Below are 27,874 nucleotides of genomic sequence, written 5' to 3' on the forward strand. Positions count from 1 at the left end.
CTGCTGAAAAATAAATTGATGTTATTTTTCTAGAATTAACAAAATAACACATAAATGTAAGAAAGTAGAAAATTGAAGGACGTAATTTAGGTATTCCCGCACGGCTGTTGAGGAGCGACAGACCTCGTGTCCCCTCCGAGCCTCTAGGGGGCGGTAGAAATGTAAATGTAAGAAAGAAAATTGAAGGACGTAATTTAGGTATTCCCGCACGACTGTTGTGTAGGGACGGGCCTCGTGTCCCCTCCGAGTCTCTAGGGGGCGGTAGATACTCTGGACCAAAAACCAAAGAAAAGGGAGAAGAGGCGCGTAAAATAATTTGAGCTGCAGTATAGAGCCAGAAGGTATGCTGCACCTTTTGTGGGTTTGTCTTTGTTTTCACTTTAGTAACGTTAAGTGTTTTCCACATTTAACGTATCATTGGTGAGCTCCTAACAAAACTACAGCTCTGAAAGTTCTAGATAGGTTGATGCTAGAGAATCGTAACTGTAACAGTGGTGAAACTGCATCGTGAAAGCCGTTTAATAGTCCTCTTGGTAGCGGCCACTAATAGAAAGTTGGAACTGTCGCTGTATATACACGTACATTTTCTCCAGCTTATATATCTTAAAATAGAAATCATTGACTAATTTCCGAGGATACTTTACAATACTGTACATATGTTTTCTGTGTTGCAGGTTTATAAATAATGGCTCAGGGTCACAAATTTCAGGACCTGGAAGAGACGGGAGAAGCCCTGGTGGCCTTTATTAACAGCAGTCAACCTGAAAAACTTAAACAAGTCAAGAAAGAACATCAGGCACTTTCTGAAAGACACATAGAGACTAAAAAAATTGTCACACAGATTTTAAAAGGTACATTTTTAGATTCTGTTACATCCATATCATTAGTACAGTATATGATTATTCAATTTGTATATGTATCTTTCTTTACTAGGAGAATTTGCTATGTTTCATATTCATTTACCATCCCTCAGATTTTGCCTTGAGTGAGGAGAATGCATGCCAGAAGTTTTTGGATCTAGAGAAGCATAAAATGCAAAAAGCACTGGATTGTGATAAGGTGGAAAAACAACTCGAGCAATACACTGCCAAGAACCAGATGACCAAGTCTGAGTTACAGTATCCTTTGGCGGTCTGTGCTTGGATAAAGCTGTTTCATACCAAACATGCAAAATTGCATGTTAGGGCACAGTATAGAGCAGAGGGCACTGTGACCAAGCAGGGCAAATACTGATGCATTCACGCTATAATTGCATTTAGCACAAATTATTGGAAGTAATTCTTTTTCTTGGTGTCGCTATGTTTTGGGGCTTATTTTGGTGCTCTCTGCACCATTCTTGTAGAAACAGCATAAGGTATTCTGTCCTTGTGTCTATTAGCCTCCTTAACAGTCTTTCAGGTTTCTGCAGGGAGAGCTGGAAAATCTGAGAAATGCTGAACATGAGATTCAGACTCTTCAGAGTGAGGTGGATGAAGACACAACTGAAGTCATCCCTTCAGCAGTGTGAGTTGGATTTCACTACAGTATATACAAACAGCAAGAGAGGGTGGGGGGTATAGCCAGCTGGTCCTCAGCAGGAAGGTCCCCCTCAAGCAATTCCTCACTTTGTTTTCCAATCTCTTCTAGTTACGTGGCACAGTTGTTCTACCTGATAACTAAGATCAAGTGGGAATATGACACACAACCGAACATCCTGAAAGGAGGTGCGTCTTTTAGTGTATAATATGTCTATATTGTAATAGTATTAGCTGGGTCTATTATTTGCTATGCTTGTCAAACAGCAGATTTTTTTTCTTTTTCTTTTTACTGTTACAGTGCATTACGGGGAAGATCTGGCAACTCCAATCAACATTGACTCATCCTTGCAAGATGAGAGTGAAATAAGTGACGAACTGTGGGACTTCATCAGTACTAAATGGTAGTTGTCTGTTGTTGTTTTTTTCCCCCCATTGTAGTCCATTTGTACTGTCAAAAAATATATATAAAGCTATTAAACAACATTTGTAGATTGTTTTGCCTTGAGGTGGGCAGAAATGGAAAATTAAATTCATTTTCAACACATAACATGAGCATGCTTGTAAATTTAAAAATAACATTAAAATGTCAGGTGACCTCATGACATTGCAATGTAAAGTGTAATCATTACACACAAGTTTCCGCCTCTTTTTTTTTTTTTAAATCTTGGACTAAGATTGCAATATCTGACATGAGATAGCTGTAATTTGTACAATGCAATAAAATGGAGTTTTTCTTATTCAGTCTGTCAGTTTCATTTTCTTTCAGTATTTTCCTTTCTCACATTCCTGGGCAAAATATTGCTCAACTTTTGCGACAATTTAGAGTACAGTATAATTACCCTTTTCACATTTAACTTTCACACCTCAAAAACAATTTCAATCTCTTCATATTTCACCTGGCATCTCAGCAGTATAACATTTATCACTGGGATTTTCCTGATTGTGCTTAATTTGTCGAGTCAAAATGAGGCTTATAATGATAATTTTTTATTTCTAAGAAATCTGTAGAAAGCAAACAGACATTTTGAAGTTGTGCTGTTCATTAATTATGAAATATAAATTATATAAGTTTGTTTTGTAACAATGTAAATGCTAACACAGAAGCTCTTACAGTAAATATGACATGGTCTATTTTGTCACAGTATCCATATAATCTCCAACACTCAATAGAAATTTAAAAGAATTCTACTACTCTCCTGCAGTGATATGCATTTGTGTATCTAGATGAACAATGGAAATTCAGAAGCTTTTCCAAATCATCACATATCAAGCTCTCAAACCAAGTTTACTCAAATGTACACATTTGTATAATGATAATATGGTTAAAGCCTGGATACAGGCCAGTGCCAGTCTCTGTAGTTTCTCATCTCTCCAGTCTGTGACAGGCTACTTCAGGCTTAGTGGTGCTGCACTCCAGGGATGACAGACATATCGTCTTCACTTTACTATTGCAATATCCAGGAAACAGTCTGTTCTGGGAAGCACCTTGCACTTCTGTATCAGGTGTAATCAGATGGTTAATAGATATACGCATGTCTGTTGCATTTTTCTGCTGCGTCCCCAGCCTGTTTTCTGGTTGGCATGGTGTTCCCGGCAGGTGTGCGGCACGACCCTTAACAACACCTAATGGAGCTGATTTGTAGCAACTATGGAGGGCCTGTATTTCTACCTCAGCTTTTTGGTTAGGCACCCTCTTTCTCACAGATTTTTAGTGGTCACTCTCCAGTCTGGTGTCCAGCTACCACTCAATGGTAAATTGATGCATGCAGGCTACAACAAACTACCCAGGTAAAATGTGCTGCTATTTTGGTGCTATTTGTCTGCTACTGTTCTTGAAACTAGCAGTTAAATTTGTTTCTTTTTAAAGTTTGCCCTTTGTTAAACTGTGGTTTACTCTGCCTTGCCTCTTTGCTTTTTTGCCTATTCTATTGCCTCCTCAATTTAGTAGCAAAGTAGCTGTTCCGCCTTTCTTATTTAGACATCACTTTTTAATGTAGTGAAGGGTGGTTTGGTTGTGTTTAGCATAGATCATAGTCTAATGGCTTTTGAGGGGAGAAAGGTTAGTACAGAAGTGGTTGTGGAGGTTCCACTGAAATTATGTATTTTCCTTTTTCCCTTTTCCCCCCTTTTTCTTGGGTGCAGCTTCATGGTCTTAATTTTTTGTATGAATGTGTGCATAGATGCATGCATGTGTATGCATATGTATTTTGTAATGTCTGTGTAGATTCTCATATTTTGTAATGTATATCATGTCTGCTTTGTGACAAAAACAAACACATGATCCCTGTTCATTTCAAACCTGGCCACGGAGTTACAGAGACCGGTATAACAACCAACAGGACAAAACGTCCAGACACAGTGCAACATTTTTTATCCTGTGAATTGAAAAATGTACAGTTGTACTGTTGTGCCAGGCCTATAAGCAGGTGCCATTTTTGGTGCCTGAATGGCTATTAAATTTGAATTTGACTATCATAAATAATACTTATCAAAGATAATTATTATTAATTGGATCTAAGTTTAATAGATCACTTCAGGGTATCACCCTTCTGAGAAGGGGAAAGAGATTATTAATTTATTAAAATACACTAATAAAATACACTAGGTTGTCACTTTAGCACTCAATTAATTTAATTAAAACCAAATTTGTGACATTAAACAGTTAAGTATGAAGGAATTTGGAGTTCTTAACAGTGTGCAATTCTTGTGCAATATGAAACAGACAACAGGTGTTTAGAAGACATTAGAATAAAGCTAACATACAATCTATCTAGAGTGTATTCATATATGTGTGTGTGTGTGTGTGTGTGTGTGTGTGTGTGTGTGTGTGTGTGTATATACGTGACTGTGTATGTGACTAAACATGACTGGGGACAATGGACACTCCTTTCAAGACAGCAACCTTTATTTTATGGCCAGAGAAGAAAGATGGTTTGAAAAGAACTGATACCAGCTTTGTCAAAATCAAAATGCCATCACTGAACAGAGGAGGCTTATGACATCAGGGCCCAGTATTTCAAAACTCCAAATCCAGATCAAAATGATCCGGATTTGTAAATCCCCCTATCCTGGTCTGTGGATCATAATAATCTATCCCAGTTTTTCAAAACCTTGCAGGATAGGATCAAAATTATCCTGATCCACCTGGATAGGGATTTCCAAATCTGTCCCTCCCACTGGATCATTGCCAGGAAACAGGAATTGATGTGTTTAAAAACAAAATAAAGCGCCATGTGTCAAACTAAAAGTCACATTTTATTTAAAGATTTTACCACTATCTACTTAGATGTCAATGTTATAACTTTAAAATAGTAACTCATGTTACAATAAATCAATATAATTTTCAACAAATCAATCCTGAATATTTTATTAAAAAAACAAAATCAAACAAAATCAAAATTTCAAAAACAATATACGTATCATGACTTTTTACTCATGTCTTTTTCCAAAGTGAAATCAAACTGTATTATGTTGAAACTGTCCCATTCTTTATGAAAAATACAAATTAACCATGGCACTTCTGACTGCTCTCCCAGCTGGTTCGTCAGTTTGATGTGGTTGTGGTGCCTCTATCAGACCTTCTGGAAGTGGAATGTCGTCCTCCTCCATGGGCACTCTTCTTTTTTGTGCTATATTGTGCAACACAATACATGCACAAATAATATTGCATGCTTCTTTGGGCTCCACACGGAGATAATTAGGGCAGGCAAATCTCCGTTTAAGTATACCATTGATGCGCTCAATTGTCCCCCTTGTAGATGTATGAGCATAGTTGAAATTTTGTTGTGAGTTGCTTGTGACTGTTGCAAAAGGTGTCATCAGCCAACAAAGAAGAGGATAACCACTGTCACCAAGGAGGATTCCATCTGGAGTGTTTTGTTGAAACCGGTGGTATATGTGGCATTCTCTTAAAATCCGAGAATCGTGTACAGACCCCGGCCATCGTACAACACAATTTATTATCTGGAGGTCAGCATTCCCAATCAACTGCACATTTATACTATGGCGCTCCTTCCTGTTTACAAATTCCCACTCTCTTTCATGAGGAGCTTGAATGTGTATATGTGTGCAGTCTATCACACCAATAGTGTTCGGCATTCCTGCTATGGAAAAGAACTGTTTTTTGTTTTGTGAAATTTCTTCTTCATTTTCAGGAAATTTCATATACTCATTTAATAAACTTGAAAGAGCTCTTGCCACAGAATGCACCACACATCCCACTGTTGATTTTGTGACTTCAATGCTATCTGCAATAACTTCGATCCACTTGCAAAAAAACGAAGAGCAATCAACACCTGTTCCTCCACAGTCAAGGCATGGCTCCTCACTGTTGGTCTTTGACGAGGGCGAAGAACATCACATAAATAAATAACATCCTGTGTTCTGAAATGATATCTTGAATAAAGTTCTTCATCAGAGTACTGCAGAAGTAAATTTGGTCGTTCAGTATATTGCCGAGGCTTGTATTGCCTCTGACGTTGTTGCATCACATGCACTAGTGCTGTCATTTTGCTCAATCTATTTGCTACTTACCCCTTTTTAGCCAATCCCATGTCCCACCACACCTGATTTTAACGATCCCTCATGGTAGTATAAAGAGCCAGCCTGGGTGTGACTTACAATCAGACAACATGGAGGGCAAGACCAAAGGAGGTCACTTCTCTGCGACTGAAACAAATGCACTGCTTGAAGGTGTGTGTGAAAATTATCATGTGCTCTTTGGCAATTTCAGCAGAAGATAACAGAACTGGTTAATGCCACCGGTGGAGGCCAACGCAGATCTGTGGATCAGGTCAAATTGAGATGGAAAAATCTCAAACAAAAAGCTACTAAAGACCACTCAGAGGCCAAAACGACTCCAACAGGCAATAAACCTGCCAAACGTGGTGAGTTTACTGATGTGGTTCTGGGTATTATTGGTGGAGCAGATTCTCAAGCTTTACATAGGATTGTACCCTGTGATGTGGGAGAGTCTATTGGCTCGCAGGGGCCACTCAATCTGTCAAGCGATGGGACAAGCACCCTTACCTTTGAGTCAGATCAACCTGAACGGATTTCTCCTGGCCTCTGGACACTTGGACTCCCCCACGGACTCTCGCCCCTGGATCTCGAACTTGGTTCGTCTGCCGCATCACGCACCTATAGTTTGTCTCGGCCTCTCTCATTTAGTTTCTTCCCTCCTGGTTTTTTTTGCTTCATTAAACCGAGTTTACTTTTAATTCCCGTGTCTGTCTGCCTTCTTTGGGGTTCCGCCACACTTGACCGCCAGTCCTCTCGAGCTTAACATTCTGGATAGAAGGCGAAACTAGAAGACTTCTTTTTTGAAGAAGGCTTCTGGATAGAGGCTAAACATCTTCAAGAGAAGAAACCCAGTCCAGTTGACATAGAAAACTACCTTGGATACAATGACCTGGATGATTGAGAATCTACACAGACATAATTTTTTCTACTGTTGCAGGCTTCAGTCTGCTCCTCTTCTGGCTGACCAGCTCCCCAGCTTTGGAAAATATCCTTTCACAGGAAACAGATGATGCTGGGATGCACAGATACTTGCATGCAGGTTTCCATACAGTGGCCTGGTGAGTGTTCAGGTATCTCAGAGACTGGGGACAGTGGGGACTTGTGTTCCAGTCGACTGACTTTTGGGTTTTTATTCGCCTCTAGGCTCTGTGCATCTTTCTTAATTTTTTTGACTCATTGGCTGCTGTGATCCTGACTCCTTTTGATCTTCAATAAAATGCTGGGTGACCTTTTGAAAAGAACAATCTTCTGCTACTCTGTTCCGCCTTCCGAGCGGAAAGGCCTTTCTGTCTCCTCCCTGACATTGAGGATTTTGAAGAGAAGGCTCAAAAATCCTGTCAACACCTCACTAATATTAAATGGAATATATTTAACAAAAATAATCAGTACTATTTCTCGTGGGCTCACCACCTGCAGGAGGGGCCAAGGGGGTCGGGTGCATTGTGTTTTGGGTAGTGGCCGAAGGCAGGGACCTTGGCGGTCTGATCCCCGGCTGCATAAACTGGCTCTAGGGACATTGAATGTCACCTCTCTGGTGGGAAAGGAGCCTGAGTTGGTGCACGAGGTTAAGAAGTTCCGACTAGATATAGTTGGCCTCACCTCTACGCACAGCAAGGGCTCTGGAACCAGTCTTCTCGAGAGGGGTTGGACTCTCTACCACTCTGGAGTTGCTGATGGTGAGAGGCGACGGGCAGAGGTGGCAATTCTTGTTGCTCCCCAGCTCAGTGCCTGTATATTGGAGTTTACCCCAGTGGATGAGAGGGTAGCCTCCCTTCGCCTTCGGGTGGGGGGACGGATCCTGACTGTTGTTTGTGCCTATGGTCCAAACAGCAGTTCAGCGTATCCACCCTTTTTGGAGTCCTTAGAGGGAGTGCTGGAGAGTGCTCCTTCTGGGGGTTCCCTCATCCTCCTGGGTGACTTCAATGCTCACTTTGGCAGCAACAGTGAGACCTGGAGAGGTGTGATTGGGATGAACGGCCCCCCTGATCTGTGTTTTGTTATTGGACTTCTGGGCTCGTCTCAGATTGTCCATAACAAACACCTTGTTCAGGCATAAAGGCATCCACATGTGCACTTGGCACCAGGACACCTTAGGCCGCAGATCGATGATCGACTTTGTGGTTGTGTCATCGGATTTGCGGCCGCATGTTCTGGACACTCTGGTGAAGAGAGGGGCAGAGCTGTCAACTGATCACCACCTGGTGGTGAGTTGGCTCCGATGGTGGGGAAGGATGCCGGACAGACCCGGCAGGCCTAAACGTGTTGTGAGGGTCTGCTGGGAACGCCTGGCAGAGTCTCCTGTCAGAAGGAGCTTCAACTCACACCTCCAGGAGAGCTTTGACCATGCCCCGGGGGAGGCGCGGGACATTGAGTCCGAGTGGACCTTTTTCTGTGCCTCCATTGTTGAGGCGGCTGACCGGTGCTGTGGCCGCAAGGTGGTTGGTGCCTGTCGTGGCGCCAATGCCCGAACCCGCTGGTGGACACCAGTGGTGAGGGATGCCGTCAAGCTAAAGAAGGAGTCGTATCGGGCCTTACTGGCCTGTGGGACTTCTGAGACAGCAGATAGGTACCGGCAGGCCAAGCGGAGTGCAGCTGCGGCTGTTGCCGAGGCAAAGACCCGGGCATGGGAAGAGTTCGGTGAGGCCATGGAGAACGACTTTCGGACGGCCTCGAAAAGGTTCTGGACCACCATCAGGCCTCTGAGGAAGGGGAAGCAGTGCACTGTCAACACTGTGTATAGTGGTGATGGTGTGCTGCTGACCTCAACTCGGGATGTTGTGGATCGGTGGAAGGAATACTTCGAAGACCTCCTCAATCCCACCAACACGCCTTCCAGTGAGGAAGTGGGGCCTGGGGACCTGGGGATAGGCTCTCATATCTCTGGGGCTGTAGTTGTCGAGGTAATCAAAAAACTCCTCGGTGGCAAGGCCCTGGGAGTGGATGAGATCCGCCCAGAGTTCTTTAAGGCTCTGGATGTTGTAGGGCTGTCGTGGTTGACTCGACTCTGCAACATCGCGTGGACATCGGGGGCAGTGCCGCTGGATTGGCAGACCGGGGTGCATGGGAGTTTGCCCAACCAGTCCACATGTGTTTTGTGGACTTGGAGAAGGCATTCGACCGTGTCCCTCGGGGGGGGGTCCTCCGATGGTATGGGGTGTCAGGCCCGCTGATACGGGCCGCCCGCACCCTGTACGATCGGTGTCAGAGTTTGGTCCGAATTGCTGGCAGTAAGTCGAACTCGTTTCCGGTGAGGGTTGGTCTCCGCCAGGGCTGCCCTTTGTCACCGATTCTGTTTATAATTTTTATGGATAGAATTTCTAGGTGCAGTCATGGTGTTGAGGGGGTCCGGTTTGGTGACCTCAGGATCGGGTCTCTGCTTTTTGCAGATGATGTGGTCCTGTTGGCGTCATCGGCCCGTGACCTCCAACTATCACTGGATTGGTTCGCCGCCGCATGTGAAGCGGCTGGGATGAAAATCAGCACCTCCAAATCCGAGGCCATGGTTCTCAACCGGAAAAAGGTGGAGTGCCTTCTCCGGGTCAAGGAGGAGATCCTGCCCCAAGTGGAGGAGTTCAAGTACCTCGGGGTCTTGTTCACAAGTGAGGGAAGAATGGAGCAGGAGATCGACAGGCGGATCGGTGCGGCGTCTGCAGTAATGCAGACTCTGCACCGGTCCGTAGTGGTGAAGAGATTTACCGGTCGATCTTCGTTCCTACCCTCACCTATGGTCATGAGCTTTTGGTAATGACCGAAAGAACAAGATCACGGGTACAATCGGCCGAAATGAGCTTCTCCGTAGGGTGGCTGGGCTCTCCCTTAGAGATAGGGTGAGAAGCTCTGCCATCCGGGAGGAGCTCGGAGTAGAGCCGCTGCTCCTCCGCGTTGAGAGGAGCCAGATGAGGTGGCTTGGGCATCTAGTTAGGATGCCCCCTGGACGCCTCCCTGGTGAGGTGTTCAGGGCATGTCCCTCCAGTAGGAGACCCCCGGGAAGACCCAGGACACGTTGGAGAGACTATGTCTCTCGACTGGTCTGGGGACGCCTGGGGATCCCTCCGGATGAGCTGGAAGAAGTAGCTGGGGAGAGGGAAGTCTGGGCTTCTCTTCTTAGGCTGCTGCCCCCGCGACCCGACCCCGGAGTGGTAGAGGATGGATGGATGGAATCAGTACTATTTATGGACTTAATTTGGGGATTACTAGATTTGCCCATATCTTCTGTCCAATATATTAATTCACTTAAATTATTTTATTGCTTTAATAAGACAGTTCAGTTACTATTATTGAGATTGTAGTAATCCACCCAAAAAATCGACAGTATATTTTTAATTTTGCTTAACTCCGAATGAAAGGACACCGTATGCTTTATGACATAAAGCATACTTTATGACATAAAGCATACGGTGTCAATGATATTTACATAAGGTTTATGTAAAATGTCGTAACGGAAGCCCTTGAATAAATTAGGAATACGCCGACTGGAAATGGTCTGCTTCACCTTTAAATTGTGACGACGTTGAGCTGGTGAGCTTCTGCGTCGTGTGAGCATTAAGCGGCCTGTCGTCGCGTTGGGGCTCCTCCTCCCTGGGGCACTGCTTCTTTTCAGGATTTCCACTGTTAATTCAGTATGGAATTTCTTTTAGGGAACCCATTTGGAACCCCGGTGGGACAGCGAATCGGTAGGTCTTATTGCACTTGTGAACGACAGCATTATAACCTCTGTAATAGTCCAAGACTTTATTTCAGCAGTTGCAGGAATGAACCACCGGAAGTCCGTTGTGCAGCGCCTTCGTTTTAGTTTAAATAAGAAATATATTATTGCTATTCAGCATAGATAATGTTACTGATGCTCTATTTTTGGAATTATTTTTTGTTAGATGTATTTATAGTGACAGTAACCAGTGGTTGTAGTTTGATTGGAGTTTCAGCTGTACAATGGCAATGCGTGTTTTAAATGCCGACGCTGATTGGCTGATTCCATCCTTGTCTTCCTGACCTATAGTACATGTATACCACAGTATCCTTTTAAAGTAACATAAGCAGGTTCCATTTTTTCCAATTTGTCCAATTTGATTCGATAATTTTGCTCAGTGATTGCTAATTGAGTTATCGCATTTCCCTATACATTGTTACATGGATATTTAATGTTATTTTGCCTCTCATAAATGGATTTAACACAAAAAAAGCCAGGCACCCTTCTGTGTGGAATTTGCATGATGGATAGATGGATGGATGGATGGATAGATAGAAACTTAATTTAGCACCTCAAAAGCGGAAACACACAGAGGCATGCAGTTATAGGACATGCATTTTGGGGATAGGTGAAATGGTGACTCTTAACCTTAGGTGTGAATGTGTGTTAATAATTGTCTTAATATGTTGGCCCTGCGATGAGTTGGCGATGTTTCCAATGTGTAGCCCACCTCTCACCCAAAGACAACTGTCTTTGGAGGCTCTTCTGCACATTTAATGTGTAAGGAAAGCAACAAATCTTTCAACTCTATATGCGTACAAAACCGTACTTGTGTCATGTGAAGCAGGTAGTGCTGACATTGACATTAATTGAATACTGTTTCTTTGTGTGCCCCACCCAGAGAGTGCAACCAGTTCCAGCCTCGTATCAGAAGACTGGACCCTTAATATGGAGATCTGCGACTTGATCAATAGTTCTGAAGAAGGGTGTGTGCATACATTTTATCCATTGCCATCACATACTGCAGACTTATTCTTTGAAACAAATAAAAATAAAGTCATGTAATGCTGAAATATCTCTCATTCCAGACCCAAAGATGCAGTAAGAGCTATAAAAAAACGGATTGTTGGGAACAAGAATTTTAAGGAGGTTATGCTGACACTTACAGTAAATACTGTTTTGTACTTCTAATCATGTTTTAACTCTTAAACACTGTGTATTGCCCATGTATTTTCTTTGATAATAAAGTAATTAGATATGTCTAATTATTTGGCCCAAATAGTATTATTGAATCAATATTCAAGAATTGCATCCAATATCAATTCAACATTAAATGCAAATTAAACAGAAATTGAATCATGTCCTTGAAAATGTTGTTGCTAATTTGCTGTGTCTTCTCATCAATGTCAGGTGCTAGAAACTTGTGTGAAGAACTGTGGTTACAAGTTTCACATACTGGTGACGGCAAGGGATTTTGTAGAAACGGTTTTGGTGCGGTCAATCATTCCAAGAAATAGTCCTCCATTAGTTGTTCATGACAGAGTCCTCAGTATTATACAGGTAAGGAAAATGGTAACATTGAGGCTTTCAAAATCAATTTATTTTTGGCAACTATAGAAATATGAATACATTAAACATTTTTCGAGGATACCTGTAAGTCAAGCATCTCTTATCTCTGCTAGTCTGATATTTACAGTGACGCTGCATAACAATGGCATGAAGTAACACGATGCAGTCTCCAAAAGCTGTCCATAATGCCAACCTTCACACTTTTTGTCTTCATTTGTGCATTTTCATTACAATTGGTGCTACTTGTAACCCATTTCATGAAAAAGTAATCAAATAAGTCTAGTAATATTGTATATTATATAATAATATGTTAGCATTGCATGAACTGCTAGCACCCTTAAAATACTGAAAAGTCATTTGCATCAATTGATTATCAAAAGTAGATTGTAGTGCCTGTGTAGATTCTCATTCATCCAGGTCATAGTTATCCAAAGTTAGATCTCTGCATCAACTGGACTTGGGCTTTTCTTGAAGACGTTTTGCCTTCTAACAGACAGGTACTTTCTGAACACGAGGTCTATTTTTGCTAAGCTAAGGTTAAAAGGTCCTGTCAACAGTAATCGAGATAATTGTATCTGACAACAGATTTCACATCTTGGCTGTCAATGAGTTGCAGGAGCATTGTGTTAGTCATTTTTGTGGACTTGAATGGGAATGTGAATGCTCCACAGTCCCACACTTGCAGCATATTCTGGAAGGGGTATTGAATCTAGCATGATGGTGTGTTTGTGTCACTTGGCAATAACTTTACAATCTATCCAAAGATTGGGACTGTGGAGCATTCCAATTCCCATTTAAGTCAACAAAAATGACTAACAGAAGGCTCCTGCTCCACTGATGGCCAAGATGTGAAATTTGTTGTCAGATACAATTGTCTCGATTACTGTTGACAGGACTTTTTAGCCTTAGCTTAACAAAAATAGACCTCACAGCAGAATAACCTGTCTGTTTTGTATAGCACTCAGATGGCAAAGAGGGCAAATTCCATTCTTCTCACACCAATCCTTCAATTCCCACCTCTAATACCCCTTTCAGATTCCCCTTGGTTAAGACCAACAGAAAAACCCTCATTCATTCTCCATCATCACCTGCCTAAGTTCAGGGATAAAGAGGTCTTCTCATACTTTTGGACATTATTTTATTCCTTTTATTCAGTGGTTAATTTTATTTTTTTGGAAGGGTTGTATTTTTGCAATGTGACAACACAATTTAGATTTGATATTCTGCCTGTCATCGTGCCTTTGTAGTTGTTCTGGTGTTGTCTTTTTGTCGTTCTGTGCCTGGTGCTATGCTGCAACACAGTTTGCTCCATAAGGACAATATTTAACTTTATCTTGAAATGACACCATTGCTAAACCCAATATAATGACCTGGATGCCATTTTCTCTAGAAGGGACTAGCTTATCAGAACACTGCATAAGTTGACCCTTTTTGGATTTCTTTTCAAGGCATGGGCTGATGCATTCCGCAGTTCACCCGAGATGACTGGGGTGGTGTCAGTATATGAAGACCTCCGACGGAAAGGGCTGGAGTTTCCCATTACAGAACTAAATGGTTACCCAAGCCAACTGACACAAAAGGTATAAACATAGCTTGACTGATTTGACTGCTAATATTTTGTACCGGTTGTCACAGCTTGGTTACTGTTCTCTCAGGTCATTTCTTACCCTCTGCTTACTAGACTTTGGCTGCTAGAACTAGTGTGCCTGCTGTACTGCTGTCTTCCAAACCAAGTCTCATCGCACCCCAGACCTCAGACCTAAAACTAGCCCTTGATGGAACCAGTGCCCTCACTCCCATTCAGGTGATTGGTTGGCTTTTCAAATGACTTCTAAAATGCTGTATTTCTAACCTTAAATGTGCTCATCATTTACCTACTTCAAGCACAATAAAGGTACTGTCATTATACTGACAGCTATGATCAACCAGAAATCTGATTTCAGGTAAAAATGCTGAAAACTGAGCTAGGTGTTGTGCGGAGCAACCTCACTATGATGTCAGATATGATGAGTCAACTGGATCCTGTTACTGTAAAGCAAGCAGATATGGAACTGCTGCAGGTACATAAAGAATGGCTGCCATAAGCAATATTGATCTATATTATGTCATGTGAGAGAAAATGATTCCATTCAGACATTCCATTCTGCCCATAACTGATCTGATACTTTATGTATTTTGCATTACATCTACCCACTCAACTCCCCAAACCCACACATTGCTTGTTTGATTGTGTCATTAGCAGTTATACACAGTATGTAAGGAAATGCAGGAGAGGATAGTGAAGATCGTCCCTCGACTCAGTGAGGAGAAGCTGATTGAAGAGTTGCTGACAACTAATGATGAGATGAACACTGCATTTACTCGTTTCCACAGGTGCTCTCGAAATTTTAGTTTGGGATGATAATAGAGGCAACATTGAAACCGTATTATTAGATTAGTGTTTTTGTCAATATGCATTCAGTTAGGGAGGAAGAAATATGAAAACTTCATTCTTATTGTTTCCCCTTTTCTTAAAAAAAAAAAACCCCCAAAACCCTAATATGGATTTATCATGTTGTAATTGTTCACACTTTAACATGTTTCTTACACTTTTTCTATTCCTCTCTTTTTATTTTTATTATACTACACCTTGAATAAATTAAAATATACTATTATGACAGATGTTGCCTGTTAATGATTAAATGTATTTAATCTGCTGTTGCCAGGTTTGAGAAACGGATAACAAAGAATCCAGATAGAGCAAAGAAGGTAAGCCTTAAGCTGCCCACACTTATATCATTTGCCTTTTGCTACTCATTACTTTTAATTATTTAATCATACACGTATTGTTCCTTGTTTTTCAGAACCACGCAAGTACTTTCGATACCCCGAGGCTCGAATCAGCTGATCATGAAAACTTCAAATACAAGTCCATCACTGATCATTTGTCGAGTAAGATGGCAAAACTTGGTACGTAATTCAACCACACCTACCCCCAATGCAAGGCCCAACAACAAAAACTTTAATCTGTTTCTCTTTATGCAGCTACAAGTGAATCAAGTTCATTTGACTCAACTCAACGGCCAAGGTACAAACCAGACTTAACTATTGCTTTATGACATGAAAGACTTAAATTTGAAGCGCATGCTTGGAACTCTTTTAAATTGTTCTCCAAAAGTTGAAGTCCCTGAAAACAATCAATTGGTACTGCTACTGATCAGATGCAATTCATTTCATTGCTGGTTAAAATGTATTGATAAATTTGAAATGAATGAAAGGCTTATCCATATAGTACATGATTTATGCTGACCAAACCCAGACTTATAAATGACAGTACAAGAACACTTTTTTGCAAAGTGAAAAACGCTGCAAGGATCACATGCCACAAACTGGATATTTACTGAGAACATTGCACTGGTTGGTGCGTGGATAGCATAAACGAAAACATTTATATTAAATGTCAGAAATATGCTAGATACTAGATGCTTTTTAGCCTAGGTTTTTTTTTTCAATAGTAAACACAAAATATCTGAAAACAATGGTACATTTTATTTATCTGAGCAGCTCATGCAACTAATGTAAATAGGTTTATTTTTGTTTCCCTCTCATTTCTTTTAAAATGTTCAAATGTTTTTGGCTCAAATAATGAATGTCTTTCAGTGAACAGAGTGAAGTGGCTGTTGCCAGCCTGACTCTGTCTGGAGACAGCAGACTTCTAAATACAAGAGGAGTGGTAGGAACATTGCTAATAGAACATTTTTCACAATTGATTCACTAATTGCATCTTTTAATTAAATTCTTTTTGGAGCTTTTATAGGCTTCAGTCAAATAAAATACTAGCTCTGTTAGCATCCTTGGGTAAGAACATGTGTATGATGCTTTTGTGTCTTTAAACTACCTCTCAAGGATGTCAGCCCAGCCTCCACCTGCAGCTCCTCACCAAAGTTAGATTGGATGATGAAAAAAGGAATGGTGGGTGCAAAATGTTTCCTGGTTTTTAGTGTCTCTTTTTTGTTGTAACACAGTTTGGTTTTATTAGGTTTTAAATTTCCTTTGATTTTGCTTTATTTGCTTTTGTTTCTCTTGGTGATGAAAATAAATATTGCAGTGTTAGCTTGTTGATGTTCTTTTCTCCCAAAATGTATTTTTTAGTTAGGGTTAGAGTTAGGATTAGGTTAGGTAAAGTAAAGTAATTTATCTAAGCATTGTGTATATACACCAGTCAGGCATAACATTAAGACTACCTACCCAAGTGCGCAGTGCGTATTATTCTGAGTGAATGGGTGTACATGGTTTGCAGCAATCAATCTTTATTTATATAGCATCTGTTACAAACAAAATTGTTTCTAGGCACTTTCCAGAATCCCAGGGCAAGGAAAACCTCCCCTTCAACAGGAAGAAACCTTGAGCAGGACCAGGCTCATGTAGGGGGACCCTCCTGCTGATGGGGGGGCTAGGTAGAGAGAGAGGAAAAGGGGGAGGACAGGTAGAGGAGAGGAGAGAAGAGGAGAGGAAGCCATGACCCAGTCGGGTGACAGAGGCCTGTCAGGTGATCATGTTTCTGGACCCCGGCAGCCTTGGCCTATAACAGCATAACTAAGATGTTAACCTGATAATTAGACGACCCCCTAAGTATGATAATTTGTCTGTCTATGATAGTAACTGGAACTACAGAATTAGTGATAATAAGCTTTTTCAAAGAGGAAGGTTTTAAGTCTAAATTTTAAAAGTAGAGATGGAGTCAGCCTCCTGTACCTAGACAGGGAGCTGGTTCCATAGCAGGGGGGCCTGGTAGCTAAATGCACGGCCCCCCATTCTATCTCTAGAGACTCTGGGGACCACAAGTAGACCAGCATTCTGAGAGCAGAGCGGTCTATTGGGATGATAAGGTGTCACTAGCTCCTCCAATTAGGATGGAGCTAGGCCTCTGAGGACCTTGTAGGTCAAAAGAACGGTTTTAAAAATTATTCTAAATTTAACGGGCAGCCAATGAAGAGACGCCATTACAGGAGTTATGTGATCTCTTTTGTCAGTACCTGTCAGAACTCTGGCTGCAGCATTTTGGATCAGCTGGAGGCTTCTTAAAGAGTTGTTTGGACACCCTGATAATAAAGAATTACAATAGTCCAGCCTGGAAGTAACAAATGCTGGACTAACTTTTCAGCATCATGGTGGGTCAGTAGTTTCCTGATCTTTGTGATGTTCCTCAGGTGAAAAAAGGCACTTCTAGAGACTGTTTTAATGTGTGAGTTGAAGGACAGATTTTGGTCAAAAGTTACTCCATGATTCCTCACAGAGAGACTAGATGTTAATGAGATACCATCTAGCGTGATCATGTGATCTAATCTATCCCTGAGAGGTACAGGACCAAACACCATGACCTCAGCAGTGTAAAGGTAGATGCCACATAAGTGACAGGACCTGGTTTCTCAGCCAAACATCACACGTTCAATATTCTGCTGGCTCGCAAGGGCAAGACATAGTAATGCATTTTGGTGCTACATGTTTTCCAAGAAGGCGATGTAAAGACATGGAAATTCACGTGGTATAAAAGATAATGGGATTCATCACTCGCTCACCCAGGGCAATCTTAGCTTCTCACATTCCGCTTCTAATAGATACTGATCACTGCAGGCCAGGAACTCCCCACACATTCAATGGATATTTGCTGATCCATCTGGACATCACAACTCACTCAAAATGTTGATTTGACACCTACTTCTTTCCAGGTGCCATGATGAAGATAGCCTGATTGGTGTATTTTAACATATGTGTATATTTTTAAAAACAGTGCTAAATCTAAGGTAACAATATCCTCATTTTTTACATTTTAGTGTTTACCATAGTGCTGCTTTCTTTCCTAGATTCCTATCAGTCACTCCAGTGTAATGGATGATCTTGAGATATGGCTGGCTTTAGAAGATGAGGTAAATCTAAAAAATGCTACTTCTTGGTTTGGTCTTGGCTGTATTTTAAATTTAACAAATGCATAATATTGTTTTTCTCTTTGAACACAGTATGACTTTGAGGATTCAGATGGTGTGACAACCGAAGGTAAGTGTGTATCCATTTATCCACGGATTAAGGGTCACTTGTAATGCACCTTCCATTCTTCCCTGCGATAAGAGATTTGAACGAAACACTTTTAAAATAAAAATAGAAACAACACAGTGTAATTTCATTTCTGTGAAACCTTTACAGCTAGAAAACACTGATTATGATTAAGTTTCACGTGCTGTTATGCTAATTGGACAGAAAACAGCAACAGAAAGGCGAATAAATTAGCAAGGCAAGACTGTTTTTATCTAGCTCTCGTTCTTTTTGGCATAATCCTGATAGGTCTGCATTTTTCCAGACCATTAGCATTATTGGTAGCATTAGTAAGTTCTTACTATGTCTGCCAGCACAGAGTAAAAAGGTGGATGATACCAGGGAATAGGCCACCAGAGCAGGAGAGGTTGAGGGGACAGTGGAAGGAAACAGGCCTGCTGAGTTGTGTTTGCGTGGAGTTGTGTAATTTTAATTTAAACTTAAATACATTGTACCTTACCACAAACATAGATACCAGATGCACTAAAGACTGAAAACTATTGAAAAAAGGATGCAGCCTTTTATTACAAATGTATCACATTAGTCATGTCAATAAAAAGTATTATCTCCTCTAATATTGCTTCTGATCTCTTCAGAGTTTGACAGATTTTTGGCAGAAAGAGCAAAAGCAGCTGAGCACCTGCCATCACTCAATTCCTCCTCACAAGACAATGAACACATCAAGTCTTAACCTACACATTCATCCTGCCAGATTAATAGTGGACATCAGTAGATGGATGGCTTTAAAATAGGGTTCGAAAAAAAAAACTTAACCATTATGTCTGTATGTCGTGATTAACTGGAGTTGTATTTTAACTTAACTTATTTAACTTACTTAACTTATTTGTTGATGGAGGTTTTATTTAAGACTGTTTTGAGGGAAGGCAGACATACGTATGTACGAGGGTGTGTGCATGTATGTATGTAATTTATGTATGTATATCCATATGTGTGTGTGTGTGTTACCAAAAGCAAAAAGTAGCAAATGCTGTTAACTGATGTATGCTAATGCAATTTTGTTTTCATGCTTTACAGTATGTCCATATTTATGTAAAATATTTTTAGATATAACTATGGCTATGTGTTTGAGGTTCAATGGGAAGAATATTACTACTGACAGACTGTATCCAAATGAAACTAACTGGAAGGCTAGATATTCCCGTTCTGATTGAAATTTGCAGTAATTTTCATTGAGTGGGTGATTTGGAACATCACTTGCTGATTTGCTCACTACTCGATCACAATTTGTAACCATCTATATTTAAATAATTGAGTTCCCTTCTGTGATTAAAATTTTATATCCCAATTCTGGCATCTTATTTTCGACTTTGTGAACGCCCTTCAGAGCAAGGGGATCAAGCCTGCCTGCGAGTCCATGTGAGACAGTGAATCAAGGCTCCCGACGATGTAGAGTACAAATATATATTACAAATGTTAACTAAGTCGTTTTTCTCAACCAACTCTTTTTATGAACACAAAAATGAAAACATACTAAAGTACACCAAAAACATAAGGGCGCGCAACACGGCCCCAACCCATAATCCTCCTGGGTGAGAGGCCAGCTTGGGTTCACATATGAAAACAGAAATCTTGTTGCTTTCGCTTCAAGTATCACACTTGTAAGCATCACAAAGACATTTTTTACTTATTGTGAAAATCTTGCTGTAAAGATGATAAGATGTACAGTGAAAGGCTGGTGGAAGGAATGAGATCAAAGGGGGCTGCAGAATGACTGTTAGTGTAACGAGAATCAACAATTAGTTCAAGTTTTAAAACAAGCCAGCTGATTCAGTCAAGAAGTACATTTCTCTAATACATCCGTGATATCTGTTCAATATTATGGAGGGAGGAAAGAGCATTAAATTAGGAAGTTTAGCTGCTTGTTAATTTTGTGCAGTTAGAAACTTTACTAAAATTTTACAGATTCGGCATTAAAGCAACACAGGCATTCTTTTAAAAAAATATTTCAATCGTCGCATACAGTATACAGTATACTATCAGCTACAGCCTAGTTTTTAATTAATGCTCAGAGCTACTTCACAGATTAACACCTCTAACAAAAACATCGCTATTGGGTTATTGCTAAATTATTAGATATTATGTTTGTGTAGATTCTCAATCATCCAGGTCAGAGTTCTCCAAGGTAGTTTTTTGTGTCAACTGGACTGTTTTTCTTCTTCTTTTTGAAAATATAGCCCTTGTGGACTATTGTATTGTATGTATTGATCCACCCCCATGCGCTCCGGCTGCTACACATTACATCCGTTGAATCGAGTATAATGATCCTCACTTAACATTTGGATAGTGTGCAGTATTCGGGGAATAAGGAGTTACGTCCTTGGTCGTTATGGTATAGTTTAGGTTATTTTAAGCATTTGTGGCTGATGTTTGAGTACTTTTAACAGGTTGCAGACTGAGCAACATGTTATTAAATCGACCTGAGATCGCAACACTGTTTGATTGGCCAAACACAGCCAACTGGCCAATTCCTTGTACTCTGATTGGTCGCCTCAGATACACCTTCTTCCGGTCTTTACAACGCAACACACGACAGTATTGTCACAGGACAGCCATGTCTGGTGGTTATGCAGCCCGTGGATTCCGAAAATTGCTCCCTGTCATCCCGAGACCCATCTCCATTTCCCGTGGTTACGGTACCGTGGCCGAAGCTAGAACGGTGCTGGAGAATGAGCTGAATGGTATCCGTAGCGCAGGGACATGGAAAGCAGAGAGGGTGATCACGTCGAAGCAGGGTCCTCAAATCTTAGTAGATGGCAGCAGGAACCGTGAGTAGCAGTCGGTCGCGGTGGATAATTATAAAAGTGGATAACTATATGCAAAAGTTTGAAAATAACATTATACTCATTGGTCTATTTTGTAAATCAGATGAACACAGCAGTTCATTTGTTTTGACATTGCGCTTCCATTAAAAATAGGCATTTGCAAAATTTATGGGGTTTATTCATGATTGTCTCACCAAAGATTTCATTTTACTCTGGGAAAATATTGTTTTTTGTTTCCATAATTATTTTACAACACAAGAAAAAAGTTACTACTTCATATATTTTTATTTGTAAATTTTAAATTATTTCAATAAAAATAACATATTCCTTGTTTTGTTGTTTTTGTTGCTTTAGGTTACTAATTCAATTGGAGCATTTGTTCTTTTTGTATGCCGCTTAATGGCCTTAAAATGTTCCTTTTAATGATGGTGTATTCCATTTTAGGTATATTGAATTTCTGTGCCAACAACTACCTTGGCCTGTCGAGTCATCCAGAGGTAGTGCAAGCAGGGATTGATGCTCTCAAAACTCATGGTGCCGGTTTGAGCTCTGTTCGATTTATCTGTGGCACACAGGTGTGCTAGATCTTTATCGCTCAGTCTCATGGCTCTGTATATATGTTGTGGTTGAATATCTTCAAAGTGCTCAAAATTGCTGTTTTTAGGATATCCACAAAAATCTTGAGCAACAGCTTGCGGAATTCCACCAGAGGGAGGATTGCATCCTCTATGCCAGCTGTTTCGATGCTAATGCTGGGCTGTTTGAGGTATCTCACAAATACAACTCCAGACATTAGGAACAACAGTGGCATAAATAAAATATCATCATGCCAGGTTTTGTTGGGCCCCGACGATGCAGTGCTCTCAGATGAGCTAAACCATGCTTCCATCATTGATGGAATCCGTTTGTGTCGAGCAAAGAGACTACGCTACAAGCACATGGACCTTAGTGATCTTGAAAGCAAGCTCAAAGAGTCTCAGGTGAGTGCTGACAAATATAAAAGAAAATGCAATGCCCCCATAAAGCCCTTTTCTGGGAGCATTAACTCTGGTAGGAAGGAAACGTTCAGTTTTATGCTTTTATGTTTCAGTTATTGCACATTAATACAATATTGAACATTTCTTCAGTGGGGATCAATACAGGTTAATTTTGTCTTATGAATGAAATTAGCTTTCCATAAGCCCCTATATGAATTCAATTTGAATACATTATTTTGTTATGGAGAATGTTTTCCTTGTGTAACTGGTGTTTTGTTTCTAAAATTTGGCACACGTTTTTTGATAGACATGTTAATAGATAAAACACCAATACCAGTATTATTTTATGTTATAGAAAACAATACCATGTAACTATGTAAAAAATAATACCTTAACCATGTTCTCAGGATTACATCATTGATTAATGCTTAAGCACGCAAGTACTGACTTTTGCTCTGTCTGCTCTGCAGTCTTCTCGAATGCGACTCATAGTAACTGATGGAGTGTTTTCCATGGATGGAGATGTTGCTCCTTTACCTGGAATCTGTGACCTGGCTGAGCAATATGGAGCTATGGTTTTCATAGATGAATGCCACGCCACTGGTTTCCTGGGTCCTCGTGGCAGGTGGGCAGACGCTAGTAAACCTAATGTTCTATGTGTTTTAAAATCTTCATTACACAGCCTATTATTCGACTGTCAAGGTTTTTTTATTTTTTATTTTTATTTTTTTTAAACTTTCCAGCGCTTAAATAGTTTGGCAGTATTTGTCACACACAAAAATGCATATCAAAATGTGCCGCTTAAGTTGACCAGATGCATGCCATAGACCAGGGGTATCCAAACTACGGCCCGTGGCCCAACTGTGGCCCTTGGTCCATTTTTAATTGGCCCCCAAGACATTTTATAAATAGAGAAGAATCTGGCCCACACTTCAACTTTTGCTTGAGTGTATTGCACTTCTTAGTGTTAACACCAGGGAGAGCTACTGTTGGCATCATGGCAGTTACTGCACCAAACAGGACAAACCCTGCTTGTGCGCACCACTTTCTTATATGCATTTTTATTGTTAACACACAGAGTACACACCCCTGTGTACAGCGCACACAGTGCACACGCAAAAGCAGCTCATCTCATCTGATGCAGATTTGCTCCTTGATCAAGTGACATTTGTCCAGATTTTTAGCACGAGTGGTGTTAGATCAGTACCACAGCTTGATGGCCCAATTTACATACCCAGTGCAGCTGATACTCACCAGAATAATTTACTAAAATTGTATGCACTCATGTTATTAAGTCCAGTTCAGTCAATGTTAATGTTGATAACCGTTTCAAATGAATGTTATTAGGTGTGTTCCTACACCTAATAACTTAAATAACAAGTTTGAAATTTTGCAGTTCCATTTTCCCCTTTATTGTTCTTCTCTGTGCTGTAAATCTTCTGTCTAAAAAGAAATCTGAGGCTGCTGTTCTGGGAATGAACTACCAAAGCTTTTTCCTAAATAACTGAGTAAAGATACATTTGTGGAAAACTGTGATGAAGACAGTTTTGTCTTTGAATATATTCAATCATATAACACATTTGACCACTTTTAATTGATTTTTCTAACTTTGATACACTAAAGTTAAGGCTACCTAATTTCTAGTAAGTGGCCCATCCCCTCCTATATTTTTATGTACCAGTATGCGGCCCTCAGTAAAAAAAAAAGTTTGGACACCCCTGCCGTAGACACGCAATCAACATTTCTCTGAAAATTCTTTTGTACATATGTATGTATCATGTCTAAAGTCAACCTTGTTTTTGTCAGGTATACACTGATTTTCCTAATCTGTGATTTGCAGAGGAACAGATGATCTTCTGGGTGTGATGGACAGGGTTCATATTGTAAATTCCACTCTAGGGAAAGCACTGGGAGGAGCAGCTGGTATGCAATTATATAATTTTAAATATGGACTCTTTTTTCACATTTTAGAGAATTCCAAGCCTCTAATATACTAGCGTACCTGTCACTGAAAAGTAATAATATTCCTTTTACAAGAGGATTGCATTATGTGTATCATATTAAACTCGATTATGTTGTCATATTTTTGTGTGCATGGCTCTATTGTTAGTGAAAGAAAGACATAAACAGGTGTTGACATTGAAACAGCATAGTTACACATTTTGCTTTTCCTTTGTTTTCTCAGGAGGTTATACAGTTGGTCCAAAGCCTCTCATTGAATTACTTAGGCAGCGCTCACGGCCATACCTGTTCTCCAACTCCCTTCCCCCTCCCGTTGTGGCTTGTGCTACTCGAGCAGTGGAGCTACTACTCGCATCCAGTGAGATCGCACAGAGCATGACTGCTAAAACAATGAGGTATCCGGTTCATGGTTTAAAATGCAACATGACAAACAGAAATGTTGGTCTTCTCATCTTTCCACTTTAGTCGCAAAATATTTCTCTATTTTCATGTTGCAAAATATCTTTGCTCTTCAAATCTGGCCACTTATTGTTTTTCTGCTTTTAAAAGTAATAAATCCTATTGTAGCACCAATGTGGGACATGATAATGGTGGATGGGTACATTTAATAGATAGTTTAATCCTGTCCATTATAGGAACAAGTCCAATCTTTATTGAGAAATGGGTGAAGGCATGAGGTGATATTATTTTCTCTACATGACCAGGTTCAGGGACAAGATGATGAATGCTGGCTTCACCATTGGGGGCTCAGCTCATCCCATCTGCCCAGTGATGCTTGGTGATGCACGGTTGGCATCAGTGATGGCTGATGATATGTTGAAACTAGGTGAGATTGAGATGCCTTGTCAGCTGTCCATTGAATCAATTTCACTACATTTCATATCTAATGTATTGAATTCAATTTAATATAATTGATGTGGTTTTTGAGTACATCCTTGTACCCTGATACTTAGATGTTTATGCTTCTGTATGCCACTTGGCATATTTAAGGAAAATAGATAATCAATCAATCAATCTTTATTTATACAGTGTTGGTTACAATCAAAATTGTTTCAAGGTGCTTTACAGAATCCCAGGGCCTGACCCCCAACAAGCAAAAGTGGCAAGGAAAAACTCCCCTTTAACAGGAAGAAACATTGGGCAGGACCAGGCTCATGTAGGGGGACCCTCCTACTGATGGCCAACTGGGTAGAGAGAGAGGAGAGGGGGGAGGACAGGTAGAGGAGAGAATAGGTCGAGATCAGGCAAATACGTTAATTGTACAAGCTGCTGGTATAAGAGTAGAGTGGGTCAGCAGGGTCGGAGGTGGGCAGGCCAGCATACAGCTATAAAGGCAGCGATACCTGCAGATGGATACGGGGGGGAAACTACACAAGAAAAAACATCAGCTCTACGAGCAGAGGAGAGGATAGGAAAGGAAAGGAGAGGAAGCCATGACCCAGGGGGTGACAGAGGCCTGTCAGGTGATCATGTTTCTAGACCCTGGCAGCCTTGGCCTATAGCAGCATAACTAAGATGTTAACCTGATAATTAGACGACCCCCTAAGTATGATAATTTGTCTCTATAGGATAATAACTGGAACTACAGAATTACTGACAATAAGCTTTTTCAAGGAAGGAAGGTTTTAAGTCTAATCTTAAAAGAAGAGATGGAGTCAGCCTCCCGTACCTGGACAGGGAGCTGGTTCCACAGCAGGGGGGCCCGGTAGCTAAATGCTCGGCCCCCCATTCTACCCTCAGACTCTGGCGACCACAGATGATGAGGGGTGAATACTTGGGGGTGAGGAATAAAGAAAGGTGGTCTGATTGTCGTAGATGGGGGGAGGGGTGTTGCCGTATAGGCACCAGCCATGTTTGTGTAAACATGGTCCAGGGTTTTGCTTCCTCTTGTACTGCAGGAAACATGTTGGTAGAATTTGGAAAGGGTTAAGTTTGTGTGGTTGAAGTCACCCGCAACAATAAATGCAGCCTCCGTGTGGGCGGTTTGTTGTTGGCTAATGGCTGCATGAAGCAACTGTGGCATTAGCATCTGGGGAACATAAAATGCAGTTACTATGATGGATGTAAATTCCCGAGCCAGATAATACAGTCTACATTTAACCATGATAAACTCAAGGTTAGCTGAAGAGTGTCTCCTAAGAGTAACAGAGTCTGTACTCCAGGTCTTGTTGATATAGATGAACAGTCCCCACCTCTACTCTTACCAGAGTCATCAGATGTTCTATCTGCCCGATGCATGGAGCTCCCGGTTAGCTCAGTGGCAGTGTCCGGTACGCTGCTGTGTAGCCATGTTTCTGTGAAAATCATGGCATTGGAGTCCGAGAGTCGTATCTCGTCCAGTTTATTCACCAGGGACCGTATGCTAGCTAGGAAAATGATAGGTAGAGAAGGCCGGCGTGGTGTTAGCCTTAGCTTAGCTCTTATAAACACATTATCCTCTTAAACCTAGTATAAAGTATATTGAGGTTTTTTGTGTTTTTCTTTGTTTTTTTTGCAACAAATGACAGCCTTGAAAGTGAACTAAACAGCCGGGAATTTGTCCCCCCAGATGCACTAGAACTTAAGCTTATGATTTTTGATTGTATGGATTTGTCTTGAAGTTGGTTGGGGCAATGAATGAAACAAGGTACTTTTATACTGTTATTGTTTTATGATTTCTGGTTTTCAGTTTCAGAATTTAAGTGTGTTTATTTTCCCACAGGAGTGTATGTTATTGGATTTTCCTACCCAGTTGTACCAAAGGACAAAGCCAGAATCCGAGTTCAGATTTCAGCAGCCCACACAGATGAGGATATCGACGATTGTGTTGAAGCTTTTATCCAGACTGGCAGAAAACATGGAGTTATAGAATGAACAGGATAAAATACAAAAAAAAATTGATCGTACCTGGACTTTCCTGAATAATTAAAAAACACACAAGTCTGTTACTTATAATACACTTAAACCTTTTTTTTTTGCTGTTTACCAGAATAAAGGTTTTTTGTCAAATTGTATGTATTCGATCTCTTTATGGGACTGATTAAATGGGGGAGTATTTTTTTAAATTGACTCTTTGGATAATAGGGTCCGAGACAATAGACAACTAAAATAAACATATGGTAATAGCCCAGCAGTTATTTAAACCCTTTTTATTCATAAGCCAACAGAAATCAACAAAAGTTGTCACAGCCAGAGCTTCTTCTGCTCCACAAAACCCTGAGATCCAACTGAAAAATCTCATAAACCCTCCGTCCTCTTCTTTTGTATTTGCTCCACCACACCCATATTCTACTCAGATAAGGCACACAACTGTCACAATGCCGAGCTAGTCCGAAACTTTGAACGCAGTCTTAGGACATGACGTGGGTGAGGAAGACCTGCCAATACCTGCTATGTAGGCCATATGATGCAGTCCCAGACACAAAGGCCCAGCACCTCATCCACCTACGGGTTGAAAACCAGTCCTTCCTTGTTTCCCTGTTCGGCAGCCTATAGTCCATGCAGAACTTCCATGCTGGGTCAGACTACAGGGTCAGACTTTACTGGTGTGTCCTTGCTCCATCCCCCCTCCTTACAGGTGAAAATTGTGGTTCCCGGTGAGTGAATGCTTGTGATGTCCATGTTACACAGACCCTGTTTGCCTGCTGACCACCCACTCTAGGGTAGTTGCAGGAGTAGATGGCCGTGCTGGCTGCAGTCCTAGCAAAGAGGAGGGCAGTGCTTGACATCATCACCTAGAGAACAGACTACCTGGGTGTGCACCATGCACACAAGCATCTCCACCCATGCTGGTCTCTGCTCTGGCACCTC

General features: G+C 41.0%; 3 protein-coding genes and 1 long non-coding RNA gene across 7 annotated transcripts; all 4 read left to right on the forward strand.

Moving 5' to 3' along the window:
• The first annotated feature begins 191 nt into the window (after positions 1–191).
• Positions 192–2,254, forward strand: spc24 (SPC24 component of NDC80 kinetochore complex). 3 transcript variants are annotated; one of them, XM_003964351.3, is made up of 6 exons: positions 192–341; positions 675–851; positions 974–1,118; positions 1,399–1,503; positions 1,627–1,703; positions 1,816–2,254. In XM_003964351.3, the coding sequence occupies exons 2-6, from the start codon at positions 686–688 to the stop codon at positions 1,920–1,922; spliced, it is 600 nt and encodes a 199-aa protein (XP_003964400.1). In that variant the 5' UTR covers positions 192–341; positions 675–685; the 3' UTR covers positions 1,923–2,254. The 3 variants fall into 3 exon arrangements, with proteins under 3 accessions (XP_003964400.1, XP_011601926.1, XP_011601925.1); XM_011603624.2 differs by having other exon boundaries at positions 269–357; XM_011603623.2 differs by lacking the exon at positions 192–341 and adding an exon at positions 398–420.
• An 858-nt stretch (positions 2,255–3,112) lies between these two features.
• On the forward strand, positions 3,113–7,088 carry LOC115249901 (uncharacterized). Its single transcript, XR_003888516.1, has 3 exons — positions 3,113–3,305; positions 6,250–6,634; positions 6,787–7,088. It is a non-coding gene; the product is annotated as an uncharacterized lncRNA (long non-coding RNA).
• A 3,455-nt stretch (positions 7,089–10,543) lies between these two features.
• Positions 10,544–19,669, forward strand: tom1 (target of myb1 membrane trafficking protein). Of its 2 annotated transcripts, none has more exons than XM_011603625.2 (16): positions 10,544–10,711; positions 11,627–11,711; positions 11,814–11,892; positions 12,136–12,285; positions 13,743–13,874; positions 13,976–14,098; positions 14,238–14,354; positions 14,534–14,667; positions 15,000–15,042; positions 15,138–15,243; positions 15,319–15,361; positions 15,934–16,006; positions 16,180–16,245; positions 18,138–18,200; positions 18,291–18,327; positions 18,960–19,669. In XM_011603625.2, the coding sequence occupies exons 1-16, from the start codon at positions 10,660–10,662 to the stop codon at positions 19,052–19,054; spliced, it is 1,398 nt and encodes a 465-aa protein (XP_011601927.1). In that variant the 5' UTR covers positions 10,544–10,659; the 3' UTR covers positions 19,055–19,669. The 2 variants fall into 2 exon arrangements, with proteins under 2 accessions (XP_011601927.1, XP_011601928.1); XM_011603626.2 differs by having other exon boundaries at positions 14,537–14,667.
• A 1,213-nt stretch (positions 19,670–20,882) lies between these two features.
• gcat (glycine C-acetyltransferase) lies at positions 20,883–27,078 on the forward strand. The gene is made up of 9 exons (XM_003964353.3): positions 20,883–21,149; positions 21,591–21,721; positions 21,811–21,912; positions 21,980–22,126; positions 22,594–22,748; positions 23,964–24,046; positions 24,309–24,480; positions 24,790–24,911; positions 26,787–27,078. Exons 1-9 carry the CDS (start codon positions 20,936–20,938, stop codon positions 26,936–26,938), a joined length of 1,278 nt encoding a protein of 425 aa, XP_003964402.1. The 5' UTR covers positions 20,883–20,935; the 3' UTR covers positions 26,939–27,078.
• Positions 27,079–27,874: the final 796 nt, after the last annotated feature.

Source organism: Takifugu rubripes, chromosome 5, assembly GCF_901000725.2.
Source record: "Takifugu rubripes chromosome 5, fTakRub1.2, whole genome shotgun sequence".
Classification (NCBI taxonomy): Eukaryota; Metazoa; Chordata; class Actinopteri; order Tetraodontiformes; family Tetraodontidae; genus Takifugu; species Takifugu rubripes.

Excerpts from the sequence above, each read along its gene's own strand:
- spc24 (XM_003964351.3), top strand. The coding sequence starts at position 686 with ATGGCTCAGGGTCACAAATTTCAGGACCTGGAAGAGACGGGAGAAGCC. Across the intron at positions 852-973 it reads TGTCACACAGATTTTAAAAG|ATTTTGCCTTGAGTGAGGAG; the intron begins GTACATTTTTAG and ends ACCATCCCTCAG. Across the intron at positions 1,704-1,815 it reads ACCGAACATCCTGAAAGGAG|TGCATTACGGGGAAGATCTG; the intron begins GTGCGTCTTTTA and ends TTACTGTTACAG.
- tom1 (XM_011603625.2), top strand. The coding sequence starts at position 10,660 with ATGGAATTTCTTTTAGGGAACCCATTTGGAACCCCGGTGGGACAGCGA. Across the intron at positions 16,246-18,137 it reads GGATGATGAAAAAAGGAATG|ATTCCTATCAGTCACTCCAG; the intron begins GTGGGTGCAAAA and ends TTTCTTTCCTAG. Across the intron at positions 18,201-18,290 it reads GGCTGGCTTTAGAAGATGAG|TATGACTTTGAGGATTCAGA; the intron begins GTAAATCTAAAA and ends CTTTGAACACAG.
- gcat (XM_003964353.3), top strand. The coding sequence starts at position 20,936 with ATGTCTGGTGGTTATGCAGCCCGTGGATTCCGAAAATTGCTCCCTGTC. Across the intron at positions 21,722-21,810 it reads GATTTATCTGTGGCACACAG|GATATCCACAAAAATCTTGA; the intron begins GTGTGCTAGATC and ends TGCTGTTTTTAG. Across the intron at positions 22,127-22,593 it reads GCAAGCTCAAAGAGTCTCAG|TCTTCTCGAATGCGACTCAT; the intron begins GTGAGTGCTGAC and ends TCTGCTCTGCAG.